At 53.8% G+C, this 24,954-nt stretch overlaps 2 protein-coding genes across 13 annotated transcripts; both read right to left on the bottom strand.

The window, feature by feature from the left end:
• Positions 1–4,482: 4,482 nt before the first annotated feature.
• Positions 4,483–14,008, bottom strand: ENO2 (enolase 2). Of its 8 annotated transcripts, none has more exons than XM_077952976.1 (12): positions 13,816–13,886; positions 12,548–12,725; positions 11,957–12,052; positions 11,741–11,799; positions 11,364–11,433; positions 10,754–10,887; positions 10,305–10,527; positions 9,001–9,198; positions 6,383–6,584; positions 6,001–6,109; positions 5,763–5,821; positions 4,483–5,449 (listed from the first exon to the last, which is right to left on the bottom strand). In XM_077952976.1, exons 2-12 carry the CDS (start codon positions 12,630–12,632, stop codon positions 5,380–5,382), a joined length of 1,305 nt encoding a protein of 434 aa, XP_077809102.1. In that variant the 5' UTR covers positions 12,633–12,725; positions 13,816–13,886; the 3' UTR covers positions 4,483–5,379.
• A 230-nt stretch (positions 14,009–14,238) lies between these two features.
• Positions 14,239–24,518, bottom strand: LRRC23 (leucine rich repeat containing 23). 5 transcript variants are annotated; one of them, XM_001110883.5, is made up of 8 exons: positions 24,264–24,518; positions 23,574–23,748; positions 23,379–23,488; positions 22,688–22,941; positions 21,601–21,731; positions 18,462–18,598; positions 15,444–15,747; positions 14,239–14,585 (listed from the first exon to the last, which is right to left on the bottom strand). In XM_001110883.5, exons 2-7 carry the CDS (start codon positions 23,697–23,699, stop codon positions 15,468–15,470), a joined length of 1,038 nt encoding a protein of 345 aa, XP_001110883.1. In that variant the 5' UTR covers positions 23,700–23,748; positions 24,264–24,518; the 3' UTR covers positions 14,239–14,585; positions 15,444–15,467. The 5 variants fall into 5 exon arrangements, with proteins under 5 accessions (XP_001110883.1, XP_077809593.1, XP_077809592.1 ...); XM_077953467.1 differs by having other exon boundaries at positions 24,436–24,518; XM_077953466.1 differs by having other exon boundaries at positions 14,239–14,890; positions 24,208–24,303.
• Positions 24,519–24,954: the final 436 nt, after the last annotated feature.

Below are 24,954 nucleotides of genomic sequence, written 5' to 3'. Positions count from 1 at the left end.
TCCCCGCTCTGCTCCCCACCTCCCCGGGCTCGCCGCCTCCCTCTGGCCGCCCGGAATGCCCCGGGCCGCGCCGCCCGCCCCCGCCGCGCCGCCCGGCCCCGCGGCCCGCCCGGCCCTCGGCGCGGCTCCGACCCGCCGCCCGCGCCCGCCTAGCGCAGCCCGCACCCGCGCGATCCCGGGCCCCTCGGCCGCCTCGCCCACGGCCCCCGCCCCTTCCCCGGCGGCCGGCTCCCTCGCCCCCTCCTAGCCCCTCCCCGAGGCCGCGGTCCCTCCGAAATGGCCCGGCCCGAGGCCCCGACCCGGCACGGGGCTGCGGACGGGCTGGGCGGTGCGTCCAGCGACTCGCACAGGAAAGCGGACGGCGAAGGGAGGGAGCCTGGGAGAGGGGGATGGGAGAAGGGAGGAAGAGGGAGAAGGAGGGAGCGCGGAGGAACGGAGGAGAGAGGGGCCAGGAGGGAGACGCGAGGGAGGGAGCGCGAGGCAAGCCGCGAGGGGGGAGAGAGGGGGAGCCGGAGAGGGGGAGGCGCCGCGCGAGTTGGCCGAGGCCGAGGCCGAGGGGGCCGGGGCGCGGGGAGGGCTCGCGGTGGCGGAATGTGGGGAGCCCGCGGGCCCGGCGCGGGAGAGGGCTAGGTAGGAGGGGCTGTGAGTGGTGAGGGCAGATGAGGGGAGGCTGAAGTTTGGGGGCGACCGGGTCTGTGGCAGAGGTGAAGTGGGAGGAGTTTGGGGGATCCTGGGGTAGAGATTGGGATAATGGGATTGGATTGGAAAGATGGAGCTGCCTGGGGGCTTTGTGGGTGCCTGGTGAGAAGTGAGAGAAGCTTGGGGTGAGGGGTCTGTGGCAGAGATGGAGCCAGATGGGTTTGGGGTCTATTATCAGAGAGAATGGGATGGAAGTTTGGGGTCATAAGGAGGGAGAAAAATTGAAATGATGACATATATAAGAAGATGGGGCTTCTGGAAGACAGCAAAGCTTTTGGGGGTGATTCGTGTTGGGAAAAGAGTCAGAAATATAATAATTGGGGGTGGGGGGGTGAAGGAGAGCTGGAGAGAGAAGTCCAGAGGAAACGTCAGTGAGGAGAGAGGAGGGAACGTGAAGAACCTTAAGAAGGGATGAAGGAGGTGGACCCAGGTGCCAATTCTAGAGAAAATGGGTTCTGGGTGAGAAAGGAGGGCTCTGGATGGGAAAGGAGGGTGGGAGACACGGGGCTGGCTGGATCCTGGGGGTGGGGGCTCCCAGTGGAGCCCAGGAGGATTTACTTGGGCAAGCAGAACGGGGAAGAGGGGGATAAGAAGATTGGAAGGAAATGTAAGCTGAACAAGGCCTTTGGCGGCAGTATGGAAGAGGAAAGATCATGGATGGGAAAATAAAATGGAGATGGGGCCTGCGCGGGGGCTCACGCCTGTAATCTCAGCACTTTGGGAGGCTGAGGCGGGTGGGTCACTTGTCAGGAGTTCAAGACTAGCCTGGCCAACATGGCGAAATCCCGTCTCTACTAAAAATACAAAAATTAGCCGGGTGTGGTGGCGCATGCCTGTAATCCCAGCTACTCGGGAGGCTGAGGCAGGAGAATCCTTGAACCTAGGAGGCAAAGGTTTCAGCGAGCAGAGATCGCACCACTGCAGTCCAGCCTGGGCGACAGAGCGAGACTCCGTTTCAAAAAAAAAAAAAAAAGAAAAACAAAGAAAAAGAAAATGGAGATGGGAAAGGAGGGCAGTTAAAGGAAATGACAGATTTGGTGGGGTGGGGGGGTTGCTGGCAAGCCCATGGGTAGATAGGTAAGGGATACAGCTTGGAGGAGTGAGACACCATCCTCAGGCCTTCCATCTAGTGACATCTCCATTTTCCTTCTCAAATCTGTTGAAAGTCATCACTGAAGATCCCCTGGGTCACAGGGAAGCAGTCGGGTGAAGATTGGGCTTAATGTGGACCCAAATCCCTAGGTATCCTTGTTCCTCAATCCCACCTGTTCTAAGGTGTAGACAGTCCCCACCACAGACTGCAGGCTCCTCCCAACCCTTCCCTCTCCCTCCCCTGCTCTCCAGGTAGCCTCTGGCAGTCAGTCTGCCACCAGCCATGAAGCCAGCACCTCGGCTAGCCCACCACCAGTTCCTTCTCCTGGGCTCCCTCCTGGCCCTCCACCAAGCAGCAACATCTCTCAGGACAAAGGACACAGGGTGATTTTTGGCAGCAGAAATTGGGAAGGCCAGAGAATGGGAGGGAGGCAGGCTGGCAAACCGGAAGACCTGGAGCTGGAGTGTGGATTGGGAGCCCTCAGTAGCGCTCCATATTTGGGGTGGGGGCCGGGTACTTGTGGGACCAGTCTTGCTGGAGGCGAAGGGTGGTCCCTGAACTGACAAGATCCCACCTGCCTTCAGGGAAGGAAGGAGGTTGGCTCTGGAGCAGCTCAGTAGATTTTGTCTCAATTCCTTGGGCCAGATTCAACAAAGTTCTGGGAATACTCAAAAGCTCTAAGCAAGATTCCAGAGCACTGGGGAACTGGGCGCAGGAACAGGAACACTTCCTTGGCCTGGGAATGAGTCATCACTCTGAAGTCCCTTGAATTGGTTGGCACTCACCACTCCATGCACACCTTCCCAGCCCCTCCCAGGGCCTCCCTGAGACCAGGCCAGCTCCCTGTCTCCCGGTGCGCCCCACTCCCTCTTGCTCTAGGGTAGCTCCTGCTCCTCCCCACCCCCAGCTTTGTTCCAGGGCTCCCCCTTTCCCCCTCGCCCTCTCTCCCCATTGCATTTCCTCTCTTTCTGCACCACTCAGTTCAGACTCCCACTGGGCCTTGGCTCAAGCCCCTTCCAAATCCCTTCCAGGCTGAGCTCTTCTCCCGTGTTTTTTAATCACTAAGGAACGGGCTACAATGGAGACTAAAAGAAAAATTTAGGCATATGTGGGGATAGGGGATGGTGAGAGTCACAAAAGAAACCAGTGTCTACCCTCTCCCATTCCTCCCCTACCTGAGGCTTATAGTCCAGCTGCAGGGGACATCTCTCTCTCTCTCTCACACACACACACACACACACACACACACACACACACACACACACACGAGCGCGCGCGCGCCCGCGCACAGCCCCCGCCATCCCTCACCCCAGCTCCCTCTCTGGCTCAGCCCCCCACAACCCATTGGTCTCCAGGCAACGGCACAAAGGGAAAGTGGAGAGAAGGGCCTGGAAGGCCCAGGCAGAGCTAGCTGTAACCCAATCCAACCCCAGTACTTTGGGGATGGGGGGGCCAGACTGTCAGAGAAGGCGACCTGGTGAGGAGGGATGAAAGAAAGGACAGAGGCTAGGAACTAGGCTCAAACTAGAATAGTCCTGGTCAGTCTGGGAGTTACTAAGGTAAGATAGGTATCAGGGACCCCAGAGAAAACTGAGAGGCACAGAGAAAAGTACAGGAAACCCCAAGGGAGGCATAAAGGGTCGCCAGGAGACAGGAGAAAAGGGAAAGATGAGATGCCCACACTGAAATTAAAAGGCACAGAAATGGAAAGGGGGCATGAAGCTCTTTGAATTGAAAATGGCTGAGGTGTCAGGGACCCAGGAAGGAGGGCAAGAAAAGAAATGGGCCATGCCTATACAAAACTAGAATCCTATTTTAGCCCTGGAGCTGAGCAGGATGGCAGAGGGAGCCAGGACCGGACCTTAGCAGAAGCAGAGTGGGAGGCCCACAGGGGACAGCTTGAAGTTCCTCCCACTTGGCCTCCAGTATGGCGTCCTGCAGAACTCTAACTCCCTCTAGTGGTTAGATCTCCCATGTGCAGACCCTATCTGTGGGACGCAAGGTTGCATCCAAGCCACGAGGAAGGGATTTGTCCCCCTCGGTGGTACCTAGAATGAGCATCCCAACGCTGAGGCCCCGTAAGAGTTAACGAGTTATAGCTAAGGAGTCATATGTCTCTAGCCACATATTGGAACCCTACTATTAGTCTGACCCAGCCAGGGGTCTGTTAAGCACTTTCGTCCCTGAATTTTCAGTTTATTGGAGGACTCTGTTTCCTCAGGTCCTTCTCTCTACTACCCCCAGAACCATTCTTCCTTCCCATTTCCCCATCTTGCAGTGAGTAATGGCCAGGAAGTCCTGTTCCATTCGAGAACCAGCCAGGCTTTTGTTGGCAGAGGTCCAGTACAGGAGCTGCTCCAGTTCACAAGCCCTTTGGATATGAAAACACCTTAGACCCCCTTTCCCCCAAAATACACATACACACACAATATTTTATGCTTTTAGGGGCTCTTGAACCCCTTAATTCACCCGGGTCTGGGAGCCAAGCCTGCTGCTAAGAAAGCAGGGGCCACATGCACCCCACCTAGCCAGAATGGGGTAGGCAGTGCCATCATCTTGGCCATATTTGTTCAGTCTGTCTTCCTCTTTTTGTGCCCTCCCCAGTTCTGCTGTCCAGTTTCACCAGCTTCCAGGTGCTCCATCTTCTCTCCCCTCATATGGACTAGAGTAAGACTCCTCAGACACAACAGTACACTGATTCAGACTTTAATGGTGGTGCTCATTTCAGTGCCACAGAGGTGCTGGCAACCGTGGAACGTGGCATGGGGAGTGAGAGGTTGCTCTGGTGCAGCTGGAGGAAGAACAGGGAACCTAGGGTTGGGGAGAGATGTACAGAGGAAAACTCCCCCAGGCACACAGCCTCCGCTCTGGACCAACGCAGGCTTCAGTGAGTACACACAAAGGAACTGATGTCAAGGCCCTTTCTATGACCCTTCCCATTCTAGCAAGACCTCCTACCCCAGTCATCTTGGGATCTACAGCCACATGAAATACAGACACATCGTTCCCTCAAGTCAGGCCAGTTTTAGGCCATTGAGTTATGGGGAAATGATTAATGGGATGAATGAAAAGCAAATAAAATAAATAAATAAATAAATAAATACACTAAAGCCTTATTAGCCAGGCATGATCACACGCCCAGCACTCCCCTCCACCCCAGCACTATGCACAGTTCATGGCTCATATGCAAAGTGGAAAACACATGGGACAAGAGCAAAGCACAAGTGACACATGGTCCCTCTCTAACACCTCAGCACACCAACCCTGACACTCCCATCACAGACGCTGATCATTCTTCCACAGACCCCCTTTTATAATAATCCTCATTCACATTTCTAGTTTTTGAGGGAAGAGAGAGAAAGGAAGAAGTGGAAAGTGCAGAACCCCAATGAGTAGGGCCCAGAAAGGAGGGTGAGCAGAGACAGCAGAGGTCAGGTAAGCCAAGGAGCAGCCGGAGCAGGTCAATCAGGGAAGTTCTGGAAACCCTGGGACTCAGGGGATCTCACAGGGTGAACTATCACAGATCAGGACAGCAAGGTTCCAGGAGGATGAGACAGAGGTTCCACGTCTCCAGGCAAGCAAAGGAATCACAGCACACTGGGATTACGGAAGTTATGTCCGGCAAATCGAGCTTCATCCCCCAGCTCTTCCTCAATTCTGAGAGACATGAACCACAAAGGAAGTGGTCAGGGATGCAGAAGGATCCTGCTTCTCTCTCTAGGGGGTCCCCCAGACTCCAACCACCCCCACACCACCTGCTTTTGTGTCCTGCCCCAAGGCTGAGCATTCCCTGGCTTTCCCATGTGATCTCTGGGATCTGTCAATCAGGCCATCAATAAACCCAGGAAGCAAAAACCAATATTATCTGGAAATGGACTGTCATCCAGGCCCTGGGTGCTAGAGATTGTCCGGCAGGCAAATGGGGCCTTTAGCCCTCTGGGCCAGGGGCCTCCACCCCAGGGACCCTCACCTCATGAGCTGGTTGTACTTAGCCAGACGTTCAGAACGGCACGGGGCACCAGTCTTGATCTGAAACATTTCAAAGGATTTGCAGCTCAGTGGCTGCCCTCTCACCCCTGAAAAGAAACTTCTGCTCTCCTGAAACTCCCCTGACACCCTCAAACACCTGGAAGGAGAGACCAGGTGGGTGAGCTAGAAATACCAGTCCCACAGAGAGTTATCTTCACTCACCAGGCTGCCTCACTCACCTGGCCTGTGCACAGCCCCACCACCAGGTCAGCAATGAATGTGTCCTCCGTCTCTCCTGAGCGATGACTCACCATGACCCCCCAGCCATTCTCCTGGGCCAGCTTGCACCTGTATCCACACACAGCACTGCTTCTCCAGCCCTCACACTGGGCACTCTCTTCCCAGCCCCGACCTTGGTCTATATCAGGAAACATCTAGGGGAAAGCTATCTGGGAGGGGAGCAGAGAATCAGGGGTGGAGGGGCAGAGGTGAGAGAACTGTGATGATGATTCCAGGTTCCCTGCTCTCTTTGGCATCCCTGGGTAGAATGAGGCTGGAGCACTTGCAAGAGGAGTCTTATAGAAATGAGGACCACACAGGAGAGGGCCCGAAGTCACTCACGCTTGGATGGCTTCAGTGACCGAGCCGATCTGGTTGACCTTGAGCAGCAGACAGTTGCAGGCCTTTTCTTCCACTGCCCGCTCAATACGCTTTGGGTTGGTCACTGTCAGGTCATCACCCACAATCTGGATCCCTACATTGGCTGTGAACTTGGACCAGGCAGCCCAGTCATCCTGGTCAAATGGGTCCTCAATGGAGACCACTGCAGAGAGAGCATGGGAGGTGGGGGCTGTTCATCTTCCCTGGGCCTCTACATCAGGCAGGAACATGCCCCTTTATTCCCTGAAATGGACAGGCCCTGGGTTAACTATACCTGTTCATCCTTGCTAAGACAAATCCCCCCAGTGTAAGCCTGCCCTGATTCTTAACCTTTTTTTTTTTTTTTTGAGACAGAGTCTCACTCTGTCATCCAGGCTGGAGTGCAGTGACACAATATCAGCTCACTGCAACCTCCACCTCCCCAAATCAAGTGATCCTGCCACCTCAGCCTCCTGAGTAGCAGGGACTATAGGCATGTGGCACCACACTCAGCTAATTTTTAAAATTTTTGTAGAGATGACGTCTCACTGTATTGCCAAGCCGGTCTCGAACTCCTGGACTCAAGCGATCCTTCTGCCTCGGCTTCCCAAAGTGATGAGATTACAGGCATGAGCCACCATGCCTGGCTCCTGATTCTTATTTCATAAAACCTTACAGGGAGAGGCCAGGCACAGTGGCTTATGCCTGTAATCCCAGCACTTTGGGATACTGAGGTGAACGTATCATTTGAAGACAGGAGTTCCCTGACCAACAGAGTGAAACTCCGTCTCTACTAAAAATACAAAAATTAGCCGAGCATAGTGGCACATGCCTGTAATCCCAGATACTGGGGAGGCTGAGGCATGAGAATCACTTGAACCTGGGAGGCAGAGATCGCACCCCTGCATGCCAGCCTGGGCGACAGAGCAAGACTCTGTCTTAAAAAAAAAGACAGCCGGGCACAGTGGCTCAAGCCTGTAATCCCAGCACTTTGGGAGGCCGAGACGGGCGGATCACGAGGTCAGGAGATCGAGACCATCCTGGCTAACACGGTGAAACTCCATCTCTACTAAAAATACAAAAAAAAATTAGCCGGTCGCGGTGGCGGGCCCCTGTAGTCCCAGCTACACAGGAGGCTGAGGCAGGAGAATGGCATGAACCCGGGAGGTGGAACTTGCAGTGAGTGGAGATCACGCCACTGCACTCCAGCATGGGCGACAGAGCGAGACTCCATCTCAAAAACAAAACAAAACAAAACAACCAAACAAAAAAAAAAACAGGCCAGGTGCACTGACTCACGCCTGTAATCCCAGCACTTTGGAAGGCCAAAGCAAGTGGATCACCTGAGGTTAGGAGTTTGAAACCCACCTGGCAAACATGGAGAAACCACATCTTTACTAATCATACAAAAATTAGCCAGGCATAGTGGTGCGCACCTGTAATCCCAGCTACTTGGGAGGCTAAGAGAATCATGCAGTGAGCAGAGATCTCACTCCACTTCCATGGGCTGGGCACAGTGGCTCATGCCTGTTATCCCAGCACTTTGGGAGGCCAAGGCATGTGGATCACTTGAGCCCAGGAGGTCGAGACCAGCCATGAGCACCATGGCTAAACCCTGTCTCTACAAAAAAAAAAAAAAATTAATTAAAAGCAAACCTGCCGGGTGTGGTGGCTCACGCCTATAATCCCAGCACTTTGGGAGGCCAAGGCAGGCAGATCACCTGAGTTGGGAGTTGGAGACCAGCCTGACCAACATGGAGAGACCTCTGTCTCTACTAAAAATACAAAATTAGCCAGGCATGGTGGCACATGCCTGTAATCCCAGCTATTCGGGAGGCTGAGGCAGAAGAATCGCTTGAATCCAGGAGGTGGAGGTTGTGGTGAGCCGAGATGGCGCCATTGCACTCCAGTCTGGGCAAGAAGAGTGAAACCCCGTCTCAAAAAAACAAAAAACAAGAAACAAACAAACAACAACAACAAAAATCCAAAAAACAAAAAAATCTTCCAGTAACAAGGGTTCACAACCTAACTTTGCATTTTCCTGTTCTCACCCCCAGGAAGCCCGTCCTCATTGCTAATCCAAATCCTTAATTCTGCAATTATGTTTATTTTCTTTCGCTCTGTTTCAGGAAGATGGAGACCAACTGCCTCCTTCCTGGGGTAAAGGCCCTGGGCAGACTTGCAGAAGCTAATTCAGTCCCCCTCAGCCTTCTTTCTACTCACACATCAGTCCCAGCTCCATTCAGCATCCACAATTTCATCAATCAAAGATACCGAAATATTCTAGTTCTCTGCTAGATCCAGTCACCCTCTCACCATCCCTGGTTCCTTCCAGAGCCTTCCCCCTGACCCCAGTAATTTTCAGAACCCATGACTTTAATCAGGATCTGAGGCAGATAGAACAGATTAGTCTCGGGTACCTGCACTTTTACACTACATACAAAGCCCAGTCTTTGCAGGTGGCTCCTGCACCCTCTCCCTGGTTCTCAGGTTCTTCTTAGGACACCTCCACCTGGTGCCTGAGTCAGCACCCCATAAGGTCCAGAGTTGCTGGGACACTGCCTGCCCCCAGACCTCCCCCTCACACTGCTTCCTCTCACCAGGATAGTCCCTGACAAAGTCCTGGTAGAGTGTCCCCAGCTGGTCCCCAGTGATGTATCGGGAAGGATCAGCGGGAGACTTGAAGTCCAAGTCATATTTGCCATCACGATGGAACTCTGAGGCAGCAACATCCATGCCAATGACGATCTTTTCCGTATAGCCAGCCTTGTCGATGGCTTCCTTCACCAGCTCCAAGGCTGGGGACAGAATACAGTGAGATTATAGTACAAGCAAGAGGGATGCGCGAGGAGGAGGGAAAGAAAAGACATTCAGGGCAGAGGTGGAGGACCGTTCCTGAGGGAAGTGTGGTGGGGTTGCTATTGGGGTTATCCCCAGGACTGGGAGGAGAGGACATCTGGGAACACAGAGGAGTGAAATTCTGCTAATAATACTTATTATCTTTTCATTGGCAGCATGTCGCCTAAGCATTTCATATATATTTCGTTTAAACCTCACACTACTATGAGCTAGATTCTGTTATTATTTCCAGAGAGAAGTAAGAAAGATCACCCGCAGTAACTTCACAAGTCAGGGTTCAAATACATCCAGGTAATTTGGCCCCAGAATCTTAACTTTTAACTACTACCTACATTGTTTCCATTCCCTATACAGTTTCTCCCAAGGCACAGAAAAATTAGGGATTCTAGAGGCCTAGGAGGTTGGAATGGGGATAGGACAGATTTCGAACGGATGGGATGAATCCAACAGGTCACCCAGACCATCTCCCAGTATTCCCAAGGGCTCCAGTGACAACTTTTTTTTTTTTTTTTTTTGAGACGGAGTCTCGCTCTGTTACCCAGGCTGGAGTGTAGTGGCACAATCTCGGCTCACCACAACCTCCGCCTCCCAGGTACAAGCCATCCTCCTGCTTCAGCCCCACTAGTAGCTGTGATTACAGGCACGCGCCACCATGCCCGGCTAATTTTTGTATTTTTAGTAGAGACAGGGTTTCACCATGTTGGCCAGGCTGGTCTCAAACTCCTGGTCTCACTCCTCAAGTGATCCACACACCTCAGCCTCCCAAAGTGCTGGGATTACAGGCATGAGCCACCGCGCCCGGCCCTCCAGTGACAACTTAACAGATGCTAACACATCCGGCTAGACAGATGAAAGACTGGTCCCCTAGGTCTGCATGTGAATTTGGGAAGCCCCCTGCAATCCACTCTAAGAACTGGTAACTTTTGGAGTTTGCAGAGTCCGAGGACCCTCCACACCTACTCAGGACTTGGTGAAGTGTGTGGCCCTTTCTGATGTCCTGCAGTAGGGTAAGACTTAGAGCTGGCAGTGGGGCTCTTGGCCTCACCTTCACTATTCTCGAGGATATTGGGGGCAAAGCCACCTTCATCCCCCACATTAGTGGCATCCTTGCCATATTTGTCCTTGATGACTCCCTTGAGTGTATGGTAGACCTCTGCACCCAGTCGCATGGCATCCCGAAAGCTCTCAGCTCCCACTGGGAGGATCATGAACTCCTGCATGGCCAGCTTGTTTCCAGCATGAGAGCCACCATTGATCACGTTGAAGGCCTGGGAAGCCGCAGAAAGACAGAAGGGTCAAAGAGCCCCTCCCTGCCTGCCCCAGGAGTCTTAACTCAAGATCCCAAACTTCCCCCAGCTTCCCGGACTAAATCTCACGTCCCCATCCTTCCTCTTTACCTCCCCCAATTCACTTTCCTCCCATCATTCCTCATGAGTTGCATGCCCCCTCCCCCACCCACCCCTGGGAGAGTCACAGGCACGGCTCAGCGCTCACCGGCACAGGCAGGATGAGGTCTGAGTTCCCGGCCAGCTGAGCAATGTGGCGATACAGGGGCAGTTCCCGCTCAGCTGCCCCTGCCTTACACATGGCCAGAGACACACCCAGGATGGCATTGGCCCCAAACTTGGCTGGAAGATTATAGAGGAAGGTGCTGAGCACAATGTCCCCTTCTCCTTCTAGCTCCTGCCTCTATCTGTAGTCTCCAAAAGGAGCCAGTAAAGGAGACCCCCTCCTCCCTCCTTACCCCTGCCCCAGCAACACCTCATCCATGCTCTCCTGAAAACAGCAGGGAGAGGAATGGGTGGGGAGGAGGAGACTGGAAGCAGCAGAGAGCCGCACCTCTGTCCAAATATCCCTGAGACCACAGACTCTCTCAGGCCAACCCCCTCCTATATATATATGCTACAAAGAAGGTCTTCCTTCTGCCTAATGTCGGTCCCTCCCTCTGCAGCTAAACTCATCTCCCCTTGCTCCGGCTTTGGGAGGAGGAGGCCCCTGACAGTCATTCCTGAGGAAGCCATTACAGCACTGGCCCTTCAGCTCTCTATCTGCTCCACGCCTCCCCACCCTGATGCTTCCCCACTTTCTCCCAGCCCCGGCTCACATTTGTTCTCAGTCCCATCCAACTCCAGCATCAGGTTGTCCAGTTTCTCTTGCTCCACCACAGAGAGACCCTGAGGGCAGAGCCTCCATCACCCGGGGCCAGGCTGGAGGCTGAGCCCTCAGGCAGAGGGTCCCCTCATTCACACCCAAGCTCACATTTGGCCAGGGCCCAACCAGGTCCCTGTGACAGGGGCCTGCCTGGATTAGGGGACCTGAACCCCCATGGGACCAGGGGCAGTAAGGAATCTGTTCCCCACCCTTCCCCCTTGTGACCATGATTCCTAAAAGTGGGCATTCTTTCTCCCCTTCCTCCTGCCCTGCTCCAGGATTCCTTCCAGAACTCTGGCCCTGCTATCCCCAGCAAAGAGCGGGCCTCACTGAGCTGATGAGGGCTGGTGCGATGGTGGAGTTGATGTGGTCCACTGCCTTCAGGACACCTGGGGAAAGGAAGAGGCTGAACTGGGTCAGGCCAGGAGGGGCCGGAAGGGACAATGGGAGGAGGGGAAGGCATGCTAGAGGAGGACTGGGGACTGGTGTGAGGTAGGGGCATAAGGCTGAGGTTGGGGAAAGTCTGGAAAAGAGAAAGAACCTCACCTTTGCCTAAGTAACGCTGTTTGTCTCCATCTCTCAGCTCCAGGGCCTCATAGATGCCGGTAGAGGCTCCACTGGGCACTGCAGCCCTGAAAAGACCTAAAGGAGGAACATGGAATGAGAGGGAGTGAAGAGAACACAGGGGCCAGGGAGTCCCTCAGCCTTCTGGCTCTAAACTTCCTGCCTACCACATGTAGCTCTCTCCCCACACTGCTCCCTAACGTCTCCCCCACCCCCTGCCACACACAGAGGCAGATGCACAAGAAGTGGCCTCCTCATCCGCCCATCTGAGGCCCCACATGCACAAGTGGGAGCCCGCAAAAAGGAAATTGCTCGCAGCACAGGTCTACACACATGCAGGTGCACCGGAAGACACACGGAGGCAGGGCATGCCTCACACGCTCAACTCGAACACAGACTCACCCACCCTGGCTCCCTGGACAAGGAGGATCCAACCTTTACAACCCAGGCTTGTGAGCCTGGCCCAGCACCCCATCCCCCTGGATATCAAAAAAGGCCTCCGAACCCCTGGCCAAACCCAGCCTGGCGGTGGAAAAGCTAGGGCTGTAGGAAGGCCCATGCCACACCCATTACCTTTGGCAGTATAGAGATCCACCTCCACTGTGGGGTTCCCGCGGGAGTCCAGGATCTCCCGGGCCCAGATCTTCTCTATGGACATGATGGCTGGGATCTCCTCGGGTGGAAGGGAAGGAAGGAGAAAGATAAGAGGCTTAGAGGGGTGGAGCCTGAGATCAATGGGCGGGGCAGGAGGCTGGGAGGGATGGGAAAGAGGTTACTGCAGTGGGGTTGGGGGTGGGTAGGGAGGTGCTGGCTGCAGTCTAGGGCTGTAGAAGGGATTCCCCCTCCCCCCTGGGAAGAGGAGAAGGTCAATGCAGTGAGGAAGGGGAGGTCACTGCAGTGGGGGGCGGGGTACGATCAAATGATGAGATGGGAGAACACTGCAGTGAGGAGGGGAGGGGCACGACAGTGGTTCCCGCGCCTCTTTGCAGCTTGGCCAGCCGGTGGGGTTCCCCCAGATCTCCTCAGAGCGGAATGGCTGCCAGGCTTGCATTTCTCCTGGGAGCCACGAAGAGGATGGGTTGCCTGGGCCTCTCTTCCAGAGCTCCCATCCCTCCCCAACTTAACACCTCAGCTGCCTGAACTCTGCCCCTTCCCCAAGGTCCCACTCTCTCCCAAACGTGTCTCCCTCCTCTTCCCGCGAAAGGCGCACGCAGTAGAGGTGTCGGGGGAGAGGGTCCTGAGAAAGGCCCTGCAGTCCCTGGGGGTTGCAGCGGGAAGTGAAGAGGATAAGAGCCGGTGGGGAGTGGAGACCAGCTGGGCCTGTCCTCCTCCCTGCGCCCCGACAAATCCCCACTTCTTCCATCCCTCCCCCGTGCAGCTGAGGGGAGGAAGCGCGAACGGAGAGGGGCGTCGTGGGGAAGAGCAGAAGAGAGGGGAGTCCAAGGGAAGTCTGGCGGGGGGGCGGTGAGGAAGGGTGAGAGAAGACATTTCCCCAAATGCAAACCAAAAGGGACGCGCCAGGATAAAAATGCACCGCCCGGAGAGACTCCCAACTTAGAAACAAATGGACAGAACCGTAGGTGAGGGTGAGCACCGGGAGAAAGGCAGGCAAGGGTGGAGAGGCGCAGTTAGAGACAGGCGTGGAGAGGGCCAGAAAGCTAGGGCAGCGGGCGGGGAAGGCCAGGGAGGGAGGGCGCCCTGGGCGCGGGCGGCCGAGCAGGTGCGTAGCTGCACCGGGCCAGAGATGCGGAGAGGTGCGCAGCGGCACCGGGTAAAGGGGACAGGGGCGCCGCGGCGAGGGGAGGGGGCCGCAGGGGCTCGGGGCCCGGCGGGGGCTTCACCTCTGGACTGCAGACTCAGCCAGTGGTAGTGGCGGTGGCGGTGGCGACGGCGGCGCGGAGAGAGCGGGAGTGGCAGCGGCGGCGGCGGCGGCTGCGGCTCCCGGGCGGCGGGCGGAGGAGGCGCCTATAGGGCCGAGCGGGCGCATGTGACCCGGAGCCCCCGATGAGTCAGGAGCTGCCGGCGGAGGCGCACGTACTAGCGCGGGTGGGGGACCGACGCGGGTGGAGTGGGGGAGGGGGGAAGATGGGGGAAGGGTGGGGGCACCCACGACCTGGCCCCCCCGCGCACACAAGTGCTCATACCCACGGCCCAACCCACTCGAAAGTAACAGAGCCGCACCCCTGTAGCCCGGGTACGAAGGCCCACACTGCCAGTGAAGCTCAAGACAGCCTTAATGTCTCACAAACCCGGTCAGACACAGGAGCATCACACTGTCTCTTTATTGGAAATCCGAACACCCCAGCCGCCTCCGCAAGTCTCTCCAACCACTCCTACCAGCACCCCGCGGCCCACGCGGGCTTGGCTCCCACCCACACCTGCCCGAGGGCGGCCCCGGCCTAGGCTCCAGGCAGCGCTCAGGTCTAGGCACCCCACTCTGCACCCCACACTGCCCAGAGGACCCGCACAGAGCGGATCCTGGGCCTCAGGTTGTGATGAATTTCCAGCTTTGGGGCAAAAAGAGGCATCCTCTGTCCTCGCCCTAGGAGGTATGAATGTGGTGGCCCCCCTGGGAGTCCGATCAGGTCTGAAGGCCAGCGTTTTTGATCTCCTGGAGGTAGAAAACAGAAGTAAATAGGGACCGGGCGCTGTGCCTCACGCCTGTAATCCCAGCACTTTGGGAGGCTGAGGCGGGCACATCACGAGGTCAGGAGATCGAGACCATCCTGGCTAACGTGGTGAAACCCCGTTTCTACTAAAAATACAAAAATTAGCCAGGCCTGGTGGCATGCGCCTGTAGTCCCAGCTACTCGGGAAGCTGAGGCAGGAGAATTGCTTGAACCCGGGAGACGGAGTTTGCAGTGAGCCCAGATCATCACGCCATTGCACTCCAGCCTGGAGACTGAGGGAGACTCCCTCTCAAAAAAAAAAAAAAGAAAACCGAAGTAAATAAATAAAGCCTCTGCCCTATCTAAAGTGCCTGGCGGCCATCCTCATCTCTTCAGTCTCCTTCTGCCTCACTGCGCCCTCTTTTCTTCCCCCACCTCTATGTCCTGTTATTTTTAGCTCAAATTTTTTGTGCAGGATCTTCCTCTCCTGCTTCTCTCCTAGGTCCAGCTGCATATACCACCAGCCTTCCCCTGCAGCCCCTACCATGCACCCACACCTGTCCTTTCCTAGCAGACTTCACTCTGTGTCAGGTATGGCTGCCCCACCCCCATCAACTCCTCTGCCGGCCACCCCAATTCTTTTCACTTACTCTTCTGGCCTCCTAAGCCTTTCTCAGCTGGTCCCAGGCCCCACAGGTCCCTTTTCCTCTCCCTGACTCCTAACCCTGCTCTCTTTAAGGGTTCTGCTTGTCTGATGCTTTCCTCCCCCACCTCCTTCTGCAGCAGCTTCCCCTCTTGCCTCTTTCCCTACCTGCCCAGCCCTTGGCCTCCTCCCACTGCCTCCCTGCAGGCTTCCTTACTATCTTCAGAGGCTAGAACTGCCGCTAGATCAATGACTGTTCCGGTTCCAGGTCAGGCTTGGGCTCAGGCTCCTGCTCCTTCTCCTTGTCTTCCTTCAGACTCTGTCGAATCTCATCAGCCTCAGCCCGTTCCTCCTCCTCATAGAATTCCTTGTCCAGGCGTTCGAGGTATGGCATCTGCACCAGGGCCTCCTGGCGGTAGTTGGTTTCCTCCGTGCATGGGTTATCGAGCAGCACCAAGGCTCGCAGCTTGGGCAGGTCTCGAAGCTTGGCCAGCTCCCCCAGGTTGGCCACCATGTTGCCCCTGCCAGTGTGGTCAGGAGGGGTTCACGCAGGAATAACGGGCTTTGGTTGCCAGTTGCTAGGAATGGGGCCTCTGGGGGACTCTGCTACTGGGTTCCCGTTTCCCTAGAAACACTGAGAACTGGCCTGCCAAGCCTTGCCAGATTTACTGCAGAGGTGCTGTGCAACCCCACTCTGGTCCTGCTTCTGCTCTTCAAGGAGTCCCTAAGTGCCATATTCTACTCTGTCATGTGTTCATGTGTTCTTTTGGTGCAGCAAAGCTAGGCCACAACCCTGTCTTATAGCTGGGGAGGAGAGGGCAAATTTTCCTCACAGGGAGACACGTTTTCTGTGATCACACCTAAACAGAAGGTAGAAGGTAGGACCCAGCCTGGGCAACATAGTGAGACCCCATCTCTACAAAAACTAAAAATAAAAAAATTAGGTGGGCGTGGTGGCACACACCTGTAGTCTCTGCTACTTGGCTGAGGAGGAGGGATCGCTTGACCCCAGGAGTCTGAGGTTACAGTGAGCCGAGATCGAGCCACTGCACTCTACCCTGTAGGACCTAGGTCAGGGGACAAGGAACTGGGATCTAAGCTGGAGTTTAGAGTGGTGGGTGCTCTGTTGGTGCTCCCCACAAAGGGAACCTAGGGCTACAGATGGGTTGGAGCCTCCCAACCTGGAGAATAAACTTCATCTCCTAATGTGCCTCATTATATGATACTCTATTTATTTTTTTATTTTTATTGAGATAGGGTCTCACTATGTCACCCTGGTTGGGGGTGCAGTGGCATGATCATAGCTCACTGCAGCCTTGAACTCCTGGGCTCAAGCGATCCTCTCACCTTAACTTCCCAAGTAGCTCCAGGCACGTGCCACCACACCTGGCTAATTTTTAAATTTTTTGTAGAGACTGGGTCTCACTATGTTGCCCAGGCTGGTCTTGAATGCCTGGCCTCAAGCAGTCCTCTTGCCTTGGCCCCCCTAAAGTGCTGGGATTACAGGCATGAGCCACTGTGCCTGGCCTTTTATTTATTTTCACGTTCTCGCTTTAAGCCTTTATGCAATCATATTTAAGTGTTTCAGCCTGATCTCATGGTCGTGCTGAGCCTCATGCAGTGTTTCTCACCAGGAGGGCTACAGGCACTTTGTACTGGACTCTGCCTTGCATTGTTGGATGCTTAGCATCTCTGGCCCCAGAGGCACCTCCCAATCATTGAAACACCCTCACCCCCCTCCACACACACACCCGACTTACTCTCAAAACATCCCCATTTAATAGCCACTCAGGAAGGGCCCATCACGCCTGTCTAGATCATTAACAGGAAGATGGCACATATACACACCCCATCAGATCTGTGTGGCAGACTTCATGAATAAGAGATTGCCCAGGGGGTCAGGATGAGAGTTGGGGCTTCCAGATGCAACCACCTCTCCCTACTTGGAGATGCTCTTTCCATTGCCAGCTCAAGAATCTGGTCTTGTTGACTAAGGAAAGAGGCAGTTTCCTTACATGTTTGCTTAAAGACACACACATAAAGTCCTCCATCCGACAAGAGTGGCTGATCTTCAGTGCCTTTCTACCAAAAGATTTTCTTACAAATGTCCTTCTCTCCTCAAATCTGAGCACATCTTGTGTTTTATATCAGTAAAAAGGTCATCCCTTACAGGTGGGGCTCAGGAGAAGAGAGGCAGGAAATGGGAAGGTGAATTGGGACCGAGGAAATGGAGAAGGGCAGTGGAAACTTATATAGGATAGGGCAAGGAAAAAAGAGTTGGAGCCACACTGTGAGCCCCTTAGGAACAGGAATCACCTCTGATTCCTTTATTTCTTTTAGAGACAGCTCACTCTGTCACCCAGGCTGGAGTGCAGTGGCACAATCATGGCTCACTGCAACCTTGAACTCCTGGGCTCAAGTGATCCTCCTACCTCAGCCTCCTAAGTAGCTGAAATCACAGGTGTGCACCACGAGGCTCAGTTAATTTTTATTTTTAATTTAATATTTTAATTTTTATTTAATATTTTTTGTTTTTGAGGCAGGGTCTGGCTCTGTCACCTACTCTGGAGTGCAGTGGCTTGATCTCAGCTCACTGCAAACTCCACCACTAGGCTCCAGCAATCCTCCCGCCTAAGCCTCCTGAGTAGCTGGGATTACAGGTGCTTGTCACCATGCCTGGCTAATTTTTGTATTTTTGGTAGAAACGGGATTTTGCCATGTTGCCCAGACTGGTCTCAAACTCCTAGGCTCCAATTATCTGCCCGCTTCAGCTTCCCAAAATGTTACAACTACAGGTGTGAGCCACCATGCCTAGCCATTATTTTTACTTCTGTAGAAACATGGTCTTACTATGTTGCCCAGACTGGTCCTGAACTCCTAGCCTCAAGTGATCCTCCCTTCTAAAGTGTTGGGAGTACAGGCATGAACCACCATGCCCAGCCTCTGATTCCTTTAAATGTCCCCAAAACACAGCACAAGGCCTGGCATATAGCACATTCTCAATAATTGTGGATTGAATGAATACAAATTCAGGGGTCACAAGCTATAAGGGACTTAGTGTTGCAACTCAGTGCAGAAGAAAGTAAGGAAAGGCGGGGTGAGGATCAGGGAGGAGGATGAGGTGAGTATCCAGCTGTAGGCTAGGACTGGGGAATTGGGCCAGGGAGGAACACAGACTCAAAAGCTGCACCTGGTCAGGGGTAGGGACAAGGTGGGGCTTAGAAGGGGTGCATACCTCAGGTTGAGGTACTGCAATGATTTCATTTCCCTGGAGAAGCCACTCAGAGTGTCAATCTGGTTGTCTCGAAGATGCAAGGTGGTGAGATTGCTCAGGTCCTCCAAGCCTTCCACCTTCTTCAGCAGGTTTTGGGCCTAGACCCCCAGGGCACAGTGGATTGATTGAGAAGGAGCAGGGACAGGGAAGAAAGAGAAGTCAGAATGAGATAATGCAAAAGAGGAAATCCAAGATGTTGAGAGGGAGGAGTGGAAGAAGGGAGTGGGGATGAGTAGAGATCAGTATAGAAAGTAAAGAAGTTGGCTGGGCGCGGTGGCTCAAGCCTATAATCCCAGCACTTTGGGAGGCCGAGACGGGCGGATCACGAGGTCAGGAGATCGAGACCATCCTGGCTAACACGGTGAAACACCGTCTCTACTAAAAAAATACAAAAAGCTAGCCGGGCGAGGTGGCGGGCGCCTGTAGTCCCAGCTACTCGGGAGGCTGAGGCAGGAGAATGGCGGGAACCCGGGAGGCGGAGCTTGCAGTGAGCTGAGATCCGGCCACTGCACTCCAGCCTGGGTGACAGAGCGAGACTCCGTCTCAAAAAAAAAAAAAAAAAAAAAAAAGAAGTTCAGGAGAAGCTGCCATCCCAGAGAAAGGTCAGCAGTAACCCGCTACCACTCACCCCCCAAAGCCACTTGGGATGGAGGAGATGCTTCAGCCCACTCCCCATATGGCCCAGGAGCCCCCATGCCACCACTGAGGATTGCCATCAGCACCATCCCAGAATAACGAAGCTTAAGAGTCTAAAAGACTAAATATTTCAGTGGCTTCCTGTGGTGTTTTTTTTTTTTTTTTTTTTTTTTTTTTTTTTTTTTGAGACGGAGTCTCGCTCTGTCACCCGGGCTGGAGTGCAGTGGCCGGATCTCAGCTCACTGCAAGCTCCGCCTCCTGGGTTCACGCCATTCTCCTGCCTCAGCCTCCCGAGTAGCTGGGACTACAGGCGCCCGCCACCTCGCCCGGCTAGCTTTTTGTATTTTTTAGTAGAGACGGGGTTTCACCGTGTTAGCCAGGATGGTCTCGATCTCCTGACCTTGTGATCCGCCCGTCTCAGCCTCCCAAAGTGCTGGGATTACAGGCTTGAGCCACCGCACCCGGCCCTGTGGTGTTATTATATATAACGATTTTCATCCACAGTCCCTAGCTTATAACTCCCATTATAGCCCTTGTTGCAGTCTTTTGTTATAAAGTTGGGTGTGCTGGGTCTCAGGGGCAGGTCTCAGGAACCTTCTCCTGCTGTCTTTTCACCTGCCCAAAGGGAAGGCTCTAATCTTTCCCCGCTTCTCCCTCTTTCTGGTTGTGTTTTTTTTTTTTTTTTTTTTTTTTTGAGACGGAGTCTTGCTCTGTTGCCCAGGCTGGAGTGCAGTGGTGCTATTTCGGCTCACTGCAAGTTCTACCTCCCGGGTTCACGCCTCTCTCCTGCTTCAGCCTCCTGAGTAGCTGGGACTACAGGTGCCCACCACCACACCTGGCTAATTTTTTTGGTATTTTTAGTAGAGATGGGGTTTCACCGTGTTAGCCAGGATGGTCTCAATCTCCTGACCTCGTGATCCGCCCGCCTCAGCCTCCCAAAGTGCTGGGATTACAGGCATGAGTCACCGCACCCGGCCTCTTTTTTTTTTTTTTTGAGATGGAGTCTTGCTCTGTCTCCCAGGCTGGATTGCAGTGGTGTCATTTCAGCTCACTGCAAACTCTGCCTCCTGGGTTCAAGCGATTCTGCTGCCTCAGCCTCCCGAGTAGCTGGGATTACAGGCACATGTCAGCATGTGTGGCTAATTTTTGTATTTTTAGTAGAGACAGGGTTTCACCATGTTGGCCAGGCTGGTTTTGAACTCCTGACCTCGTGATCCGCCCGCCTCAGCCTCCCAAAGTGCTGGGATTACAGACGTGAGCCACCGTGCCCAGCCTGATTGTAGTTCTTTTTTTTTTTTTTTTTTTTTTTTTGAGACGGAGTCTCGCTCTGTCGCCCAGGCTGGAGTGCAGTGGCCGGATCTCAGCTCACTGCAAGCTCCGCCTCTCGGGTTCCCGCCATTCTCCTGCCTCAGCCTCCCAAGTAGCTGGGACTACAGGCGCCCACCACCTCGCCCGGCTAGTTTTTTTTGTAGTTTTAGTAGAGACGGGGTTTCACTGTGTTCGCCAGGATGGTCTCGATCTCCTGACCTCGTGATCCACCCGTCTCGGCCTCCCAAAGTGCTGGGATTACAGGCTTGAGCCACCGCGCCCGGCCTGATTGTAGTTCTTAAGACCCTCCCCAGAGACAGCCTCCCCAATTCCCTGGGGGAGGGAATACTAATATTTGAAGCTTCCATGGAAACCCAAGAGGACTGGGTCCAGAGAGCTTCTGGGTAGCTGAACACATGAAGGCTTTTGGAGGGTGATGCACCCAGGAAGGACATGGAGCACTGCATCTATTCCCCCAGACTTTGCCCTATGCATCTCTTCATCTGTGTCCTTTGCCCTTGCAATAAACTGATAAAAAGTCACTCCAGAAAATTAATTAAATCCAAAGAAGAGGTCATGGGAACCAGCTTCATGTTGAAGCTGATGTGTCAGAAGTTCCGGAGGTTTGGACTTGCAACTGGTGTCTGCGGACGGTGTGGGGGTCACTCTTGGGAACTGAGCCCTCAATCTGTGGGATCTGATGCTATCCCCAGGTAGATAGTGTCGGAATCAAATTAGAGATCACCCAGCTGGTGTCTACTACTTGGTGTATGGGGAGAAACCCCACATCTTGGGCCCCGGAAGTCTTAGGTTGATTATTGCTGTGGTAGCTAGGGCAAGAGCTGAAGAAAAACCCAATCTGAGAGGAGAGTTTTCCTAAAACATTTCCACAGCCTGATGTTTGTACCTCAATTATGGTGCATTTTGCTGCTACCTGTATCAAAGTAAATTATCTCTGTATTATCCACACATTATATATTATCAGCCCTGCTAGGTGGCTCTGTATCTCCACAGTATCTGGAACCAACTATGGGCTTGATAATACCAGTTACTATCATAATGAAGAAGTTAGTAGCTGAGCCTACTAGAAAACAGGCATCCTGACCCCCAGGACAGTGCCCTCTTCCCTGCACCACCCTATGACCCAGTGAGTTACCAGGTAGAGGTTCTTCAGCTTAGGAAGATTGATCCCCACCGTGCTTTCCAGCTGATTCCCCCGAAGCTCCACTGTGTGCAGGCTGATCAGCTTCTGGGGGTCCAGACCTGTCACCATGTGGATTCTGTTTCCTGGGGAGGAGGGTTTCAAGAGCTCAAAGGGCCACTCCAAATGTTCAGCATTAGAGCCTGAATTTGGGAAGCCTCTAAATCACCCTACCCTGGACATTCACAAAGCAGGGTAGTAGTGAGGAAGGACAGCTCCAGACTTAATACCTCCAGAGCCCTGGGGCAAGTGGTGTGGTAGTCCAAGGTCCTGATGGACATATCCACCTAAGCCTTTGAAGAGTGAACGAAGCAGCTGACATGTCTACTTCCCTCTCCTTCTTCAACTCTTTGCTCAAATGTCATCTTCTCAGTGATGGTTGTCCTAACCAATCCATTTGACATTGCCACCTATGTCCCCCATTCCTCTTACTCTGATCTATTTCTTCCAAGGCACTTGTCTCCTTTTAACATGCTACATGAATTTACGTATTGTGTTTGTTGTTACTTGTACGTCTCTCCCAACTAGAAATATAAGCTATATGAGAATAGGGACATTTCTTGTCTTATTCGCTCCTATATGGTTAACATGTAGAACTGTCATAATGAATCACATTGCGTATCTGAATGAATGAATGCAGACTGCCATGTGCCATAGCCAAGGACCATACTGCCCACTTCTGTTGGCCTCAGGCTAGGAAGGAAAGAATCTTGTGTAGCCCATCCTAAGACCCACCTTGGCCGGGCGCAGTGGCTCAAGCCTGTAATCCCAGCACTTTGGGAGGCCGAGATGGGCGGATCACGAGGTCAGGAGATTGAGACCATCCTGGCTAACACGGTGAAACCCTGTCTCTACTAAAAAATACAAAAAAACTAGCCGGGCGAGGTGGCAGGCGCCTGTAGTCCCAGCTACTCGGGAGGCTGAGGCAGGAGAATGGTGTGAACCCGGGAGGCGGAGCTTGCAGTGAGCCGAGATCCGGCCACCGCACTCCAGCCTGGGCGACAGAGCGAGACTCCGTCTCAAAAAAAAAAAAAAGACCCACCTTTGAGATTCAGGGTTTCAAGACGAGGATGAGAGATGCCTTCAGTGTCAGTAATCTGGTTATAAGCAAAACTAGCAATCTGCAGGTAGGGCAGTTCATTCAGCTGGGCACTTCGCAGCCGATTGCCATCAGCCTTGAGCCAGAGCAGGTGGGTGAGGTAGTTGAGTGGCGACAGGTCTGTCAGGTGATTCTCAGAAACATCCACATAGCGCAGATGGATGTAGGAGCGCAGCAAGTAGATGTCTGTCAGGTCCCTAGGAGATGGAAGAGGGAGAAGGAACCAGGTTTAGGGTTAAGAACCCAGCGAGGACTGGCAGAGTTGCTAAAGCAGAAGGCTTATAATGAGGAGAAGAATGGGCAACAGATGGTAGGCGAGAAGAAGGGTAAGAGAAGGTAGGTGGGTTCTTAACAGTGGGCAGAAAGACCTGTGTCTGTGAAGGACAGAGAACCCATACTCTGAAAGACAAATGAGGGAATCCAGCAGGAATCCCCCCATATACTCTCAGTCTCCAATTCCCCAGGTCAGCTTTGATAGAAGTCTCAGCGCTCCTGAAAAGTAAATTTTGTCCTTCCCTTTCCACTAGGCATGAGAAGGGTCAAACTCTCAGCCAGAACACCCAGGAATGACAGTGGGAAAGGAGACAGGGGCCCTACAATCTCACAGTCCTCATCTGGTCCCCCCACAACGCACCTCTCTTTAACCTCCAGCTTGACATAAGCATGAGCCAGCCCACTGCCTGTCTTACAGAGCAGAGAAAGCCCTTCCTTCATCATGTCCTCCGTGAGGGGCGTGGGCAGCCACTGCAGATGGAAGTGGAATAAGGCGTCCCTCCCCTGCCCAACCCCGCCCCTCAGCCCTAGGACCCCTCTTTGTCCAGGCTCTCACTTCCTCAGGGAACTCTTCCCCCTCTTTTCTGTAGTCCTCCCCCTCCTCTGTCTCCTTCTCGTCCTCTTCTTTCTCAAAATCATCCTGGTCTGGCTCAAAGTCTTCTAGATCATCTTCATCTGACATCTTTCTTCCCTCCTGAAAGCTCTGAAGTCAGATAAGCTCAGTCCTCCTCCTGAGAAAGAAGGTCTCCTCAGCTTCTGCCAGCCTTCAGCTCCTTCATCGTCATTGACACGTGCCACTCCCATCACCCCCATCACTTCTGACCCACCAACTCTAGGCTTCTTTCCTCATCCCTGTGAACATCTCATTTTGACTCTCAACCCCCACTTCACACTTTCCACTGAGGACCCCCTCCCTTCAGGATGTCACCCACACCCCTAGGCCTTTCCTGTCCTTCGCAGTGGCTCCAGCTCTCCTCCAGCAGCCCAGTGTCCCTATTTCCTGGGCTTCCCTCTCCCCCATTCTTCCCACCTCCCCCTTAAGCCATGCTCTCCACTCTTCCCTACCAAGTCCTCCTCCTCCTCCTCTCCTCTTAGCTCCCACTGCGCCATCCCTAATCCCCGCTCCATTCATTTCTTCTACTTTTCCCTCCCCACTGGACCAATTTCCTTGGGCCCTCTGGTACACCAGCCTAAAGCGCAGTCTCCAGTCCTCCCACTCAATTCGCCTTAGCAAAGGGGCTCAGACCCTGTTTCTGCTAAATCAGAAGCAGTTCTGGAGAGGCCCTTGGTCCCGAGAGGGAAGGACTGTTTAGCAAGCGGGCGAGGGGAAGGAGGGGTTGTGTACTGCTGTTATGGCAACGGGGGCGGGGCACTTGGCTACTGAAACTCGCCACCGTTGAGCGCAGAGCGGCGACTACCTGATGCGCAAATCAGCTGGGGAGGGGATTGATCAGTAGTTGCCTGGTTACCAGGCCAATTTCCCAGTCCCGGGAACCCGGATGAGGCGCGGAAAGGGCGTCGGGCCGCTAATTGGTTGAGGACAAAAAAAAAAAAAAATGGCCAGGGCTGAGAAGAGAGAAGAGAGAGGGCGGGGCTAGTCATTACGTCACCCAAGACCTTAAAGGGACCCCCGACATCTTCAATGCAAAAGTATTGTGAATTCAGGAAAAACTCACCCTTCGAAGCAAAAAGGGCGGGGCTGCGAGGAAAAGCAAGAAACACCAAGATAAGGGGTCTTTTCCCCTTCCCCCTATAGTTTCTGCTCATTAGTTATTTTCAGGTAGACCTTTGAAAGGTGGCTTGGTAGAGCGGAAGGAGCCCAGACACAGGTATCTTAAGAACTGGGTTGGAGTCTTGGCAGATCTGCATTTACTAGCTAAACGTACCCAAGACTCTTTCTTATCTGTAGATCAGCTTAACTATATCAACTGGCAGGG

Source organism: Macaca mulatta, chromosome 11 (assembly GCF_049350105.2).
Source record: "Macaca mulatta isolate MMU2019108-1 chromosome 11, T2T-MMU8v2.0, whole genome shotgun sequence".
NCBI lineage: Eukaryota > Metazoa > Chordata > Mammalia > Primates > Cercopithecidae > Macaca > Macaca mulatta.
This window is presented reverse-complemented; position numbering and strand designations above follow the sequence as displayed.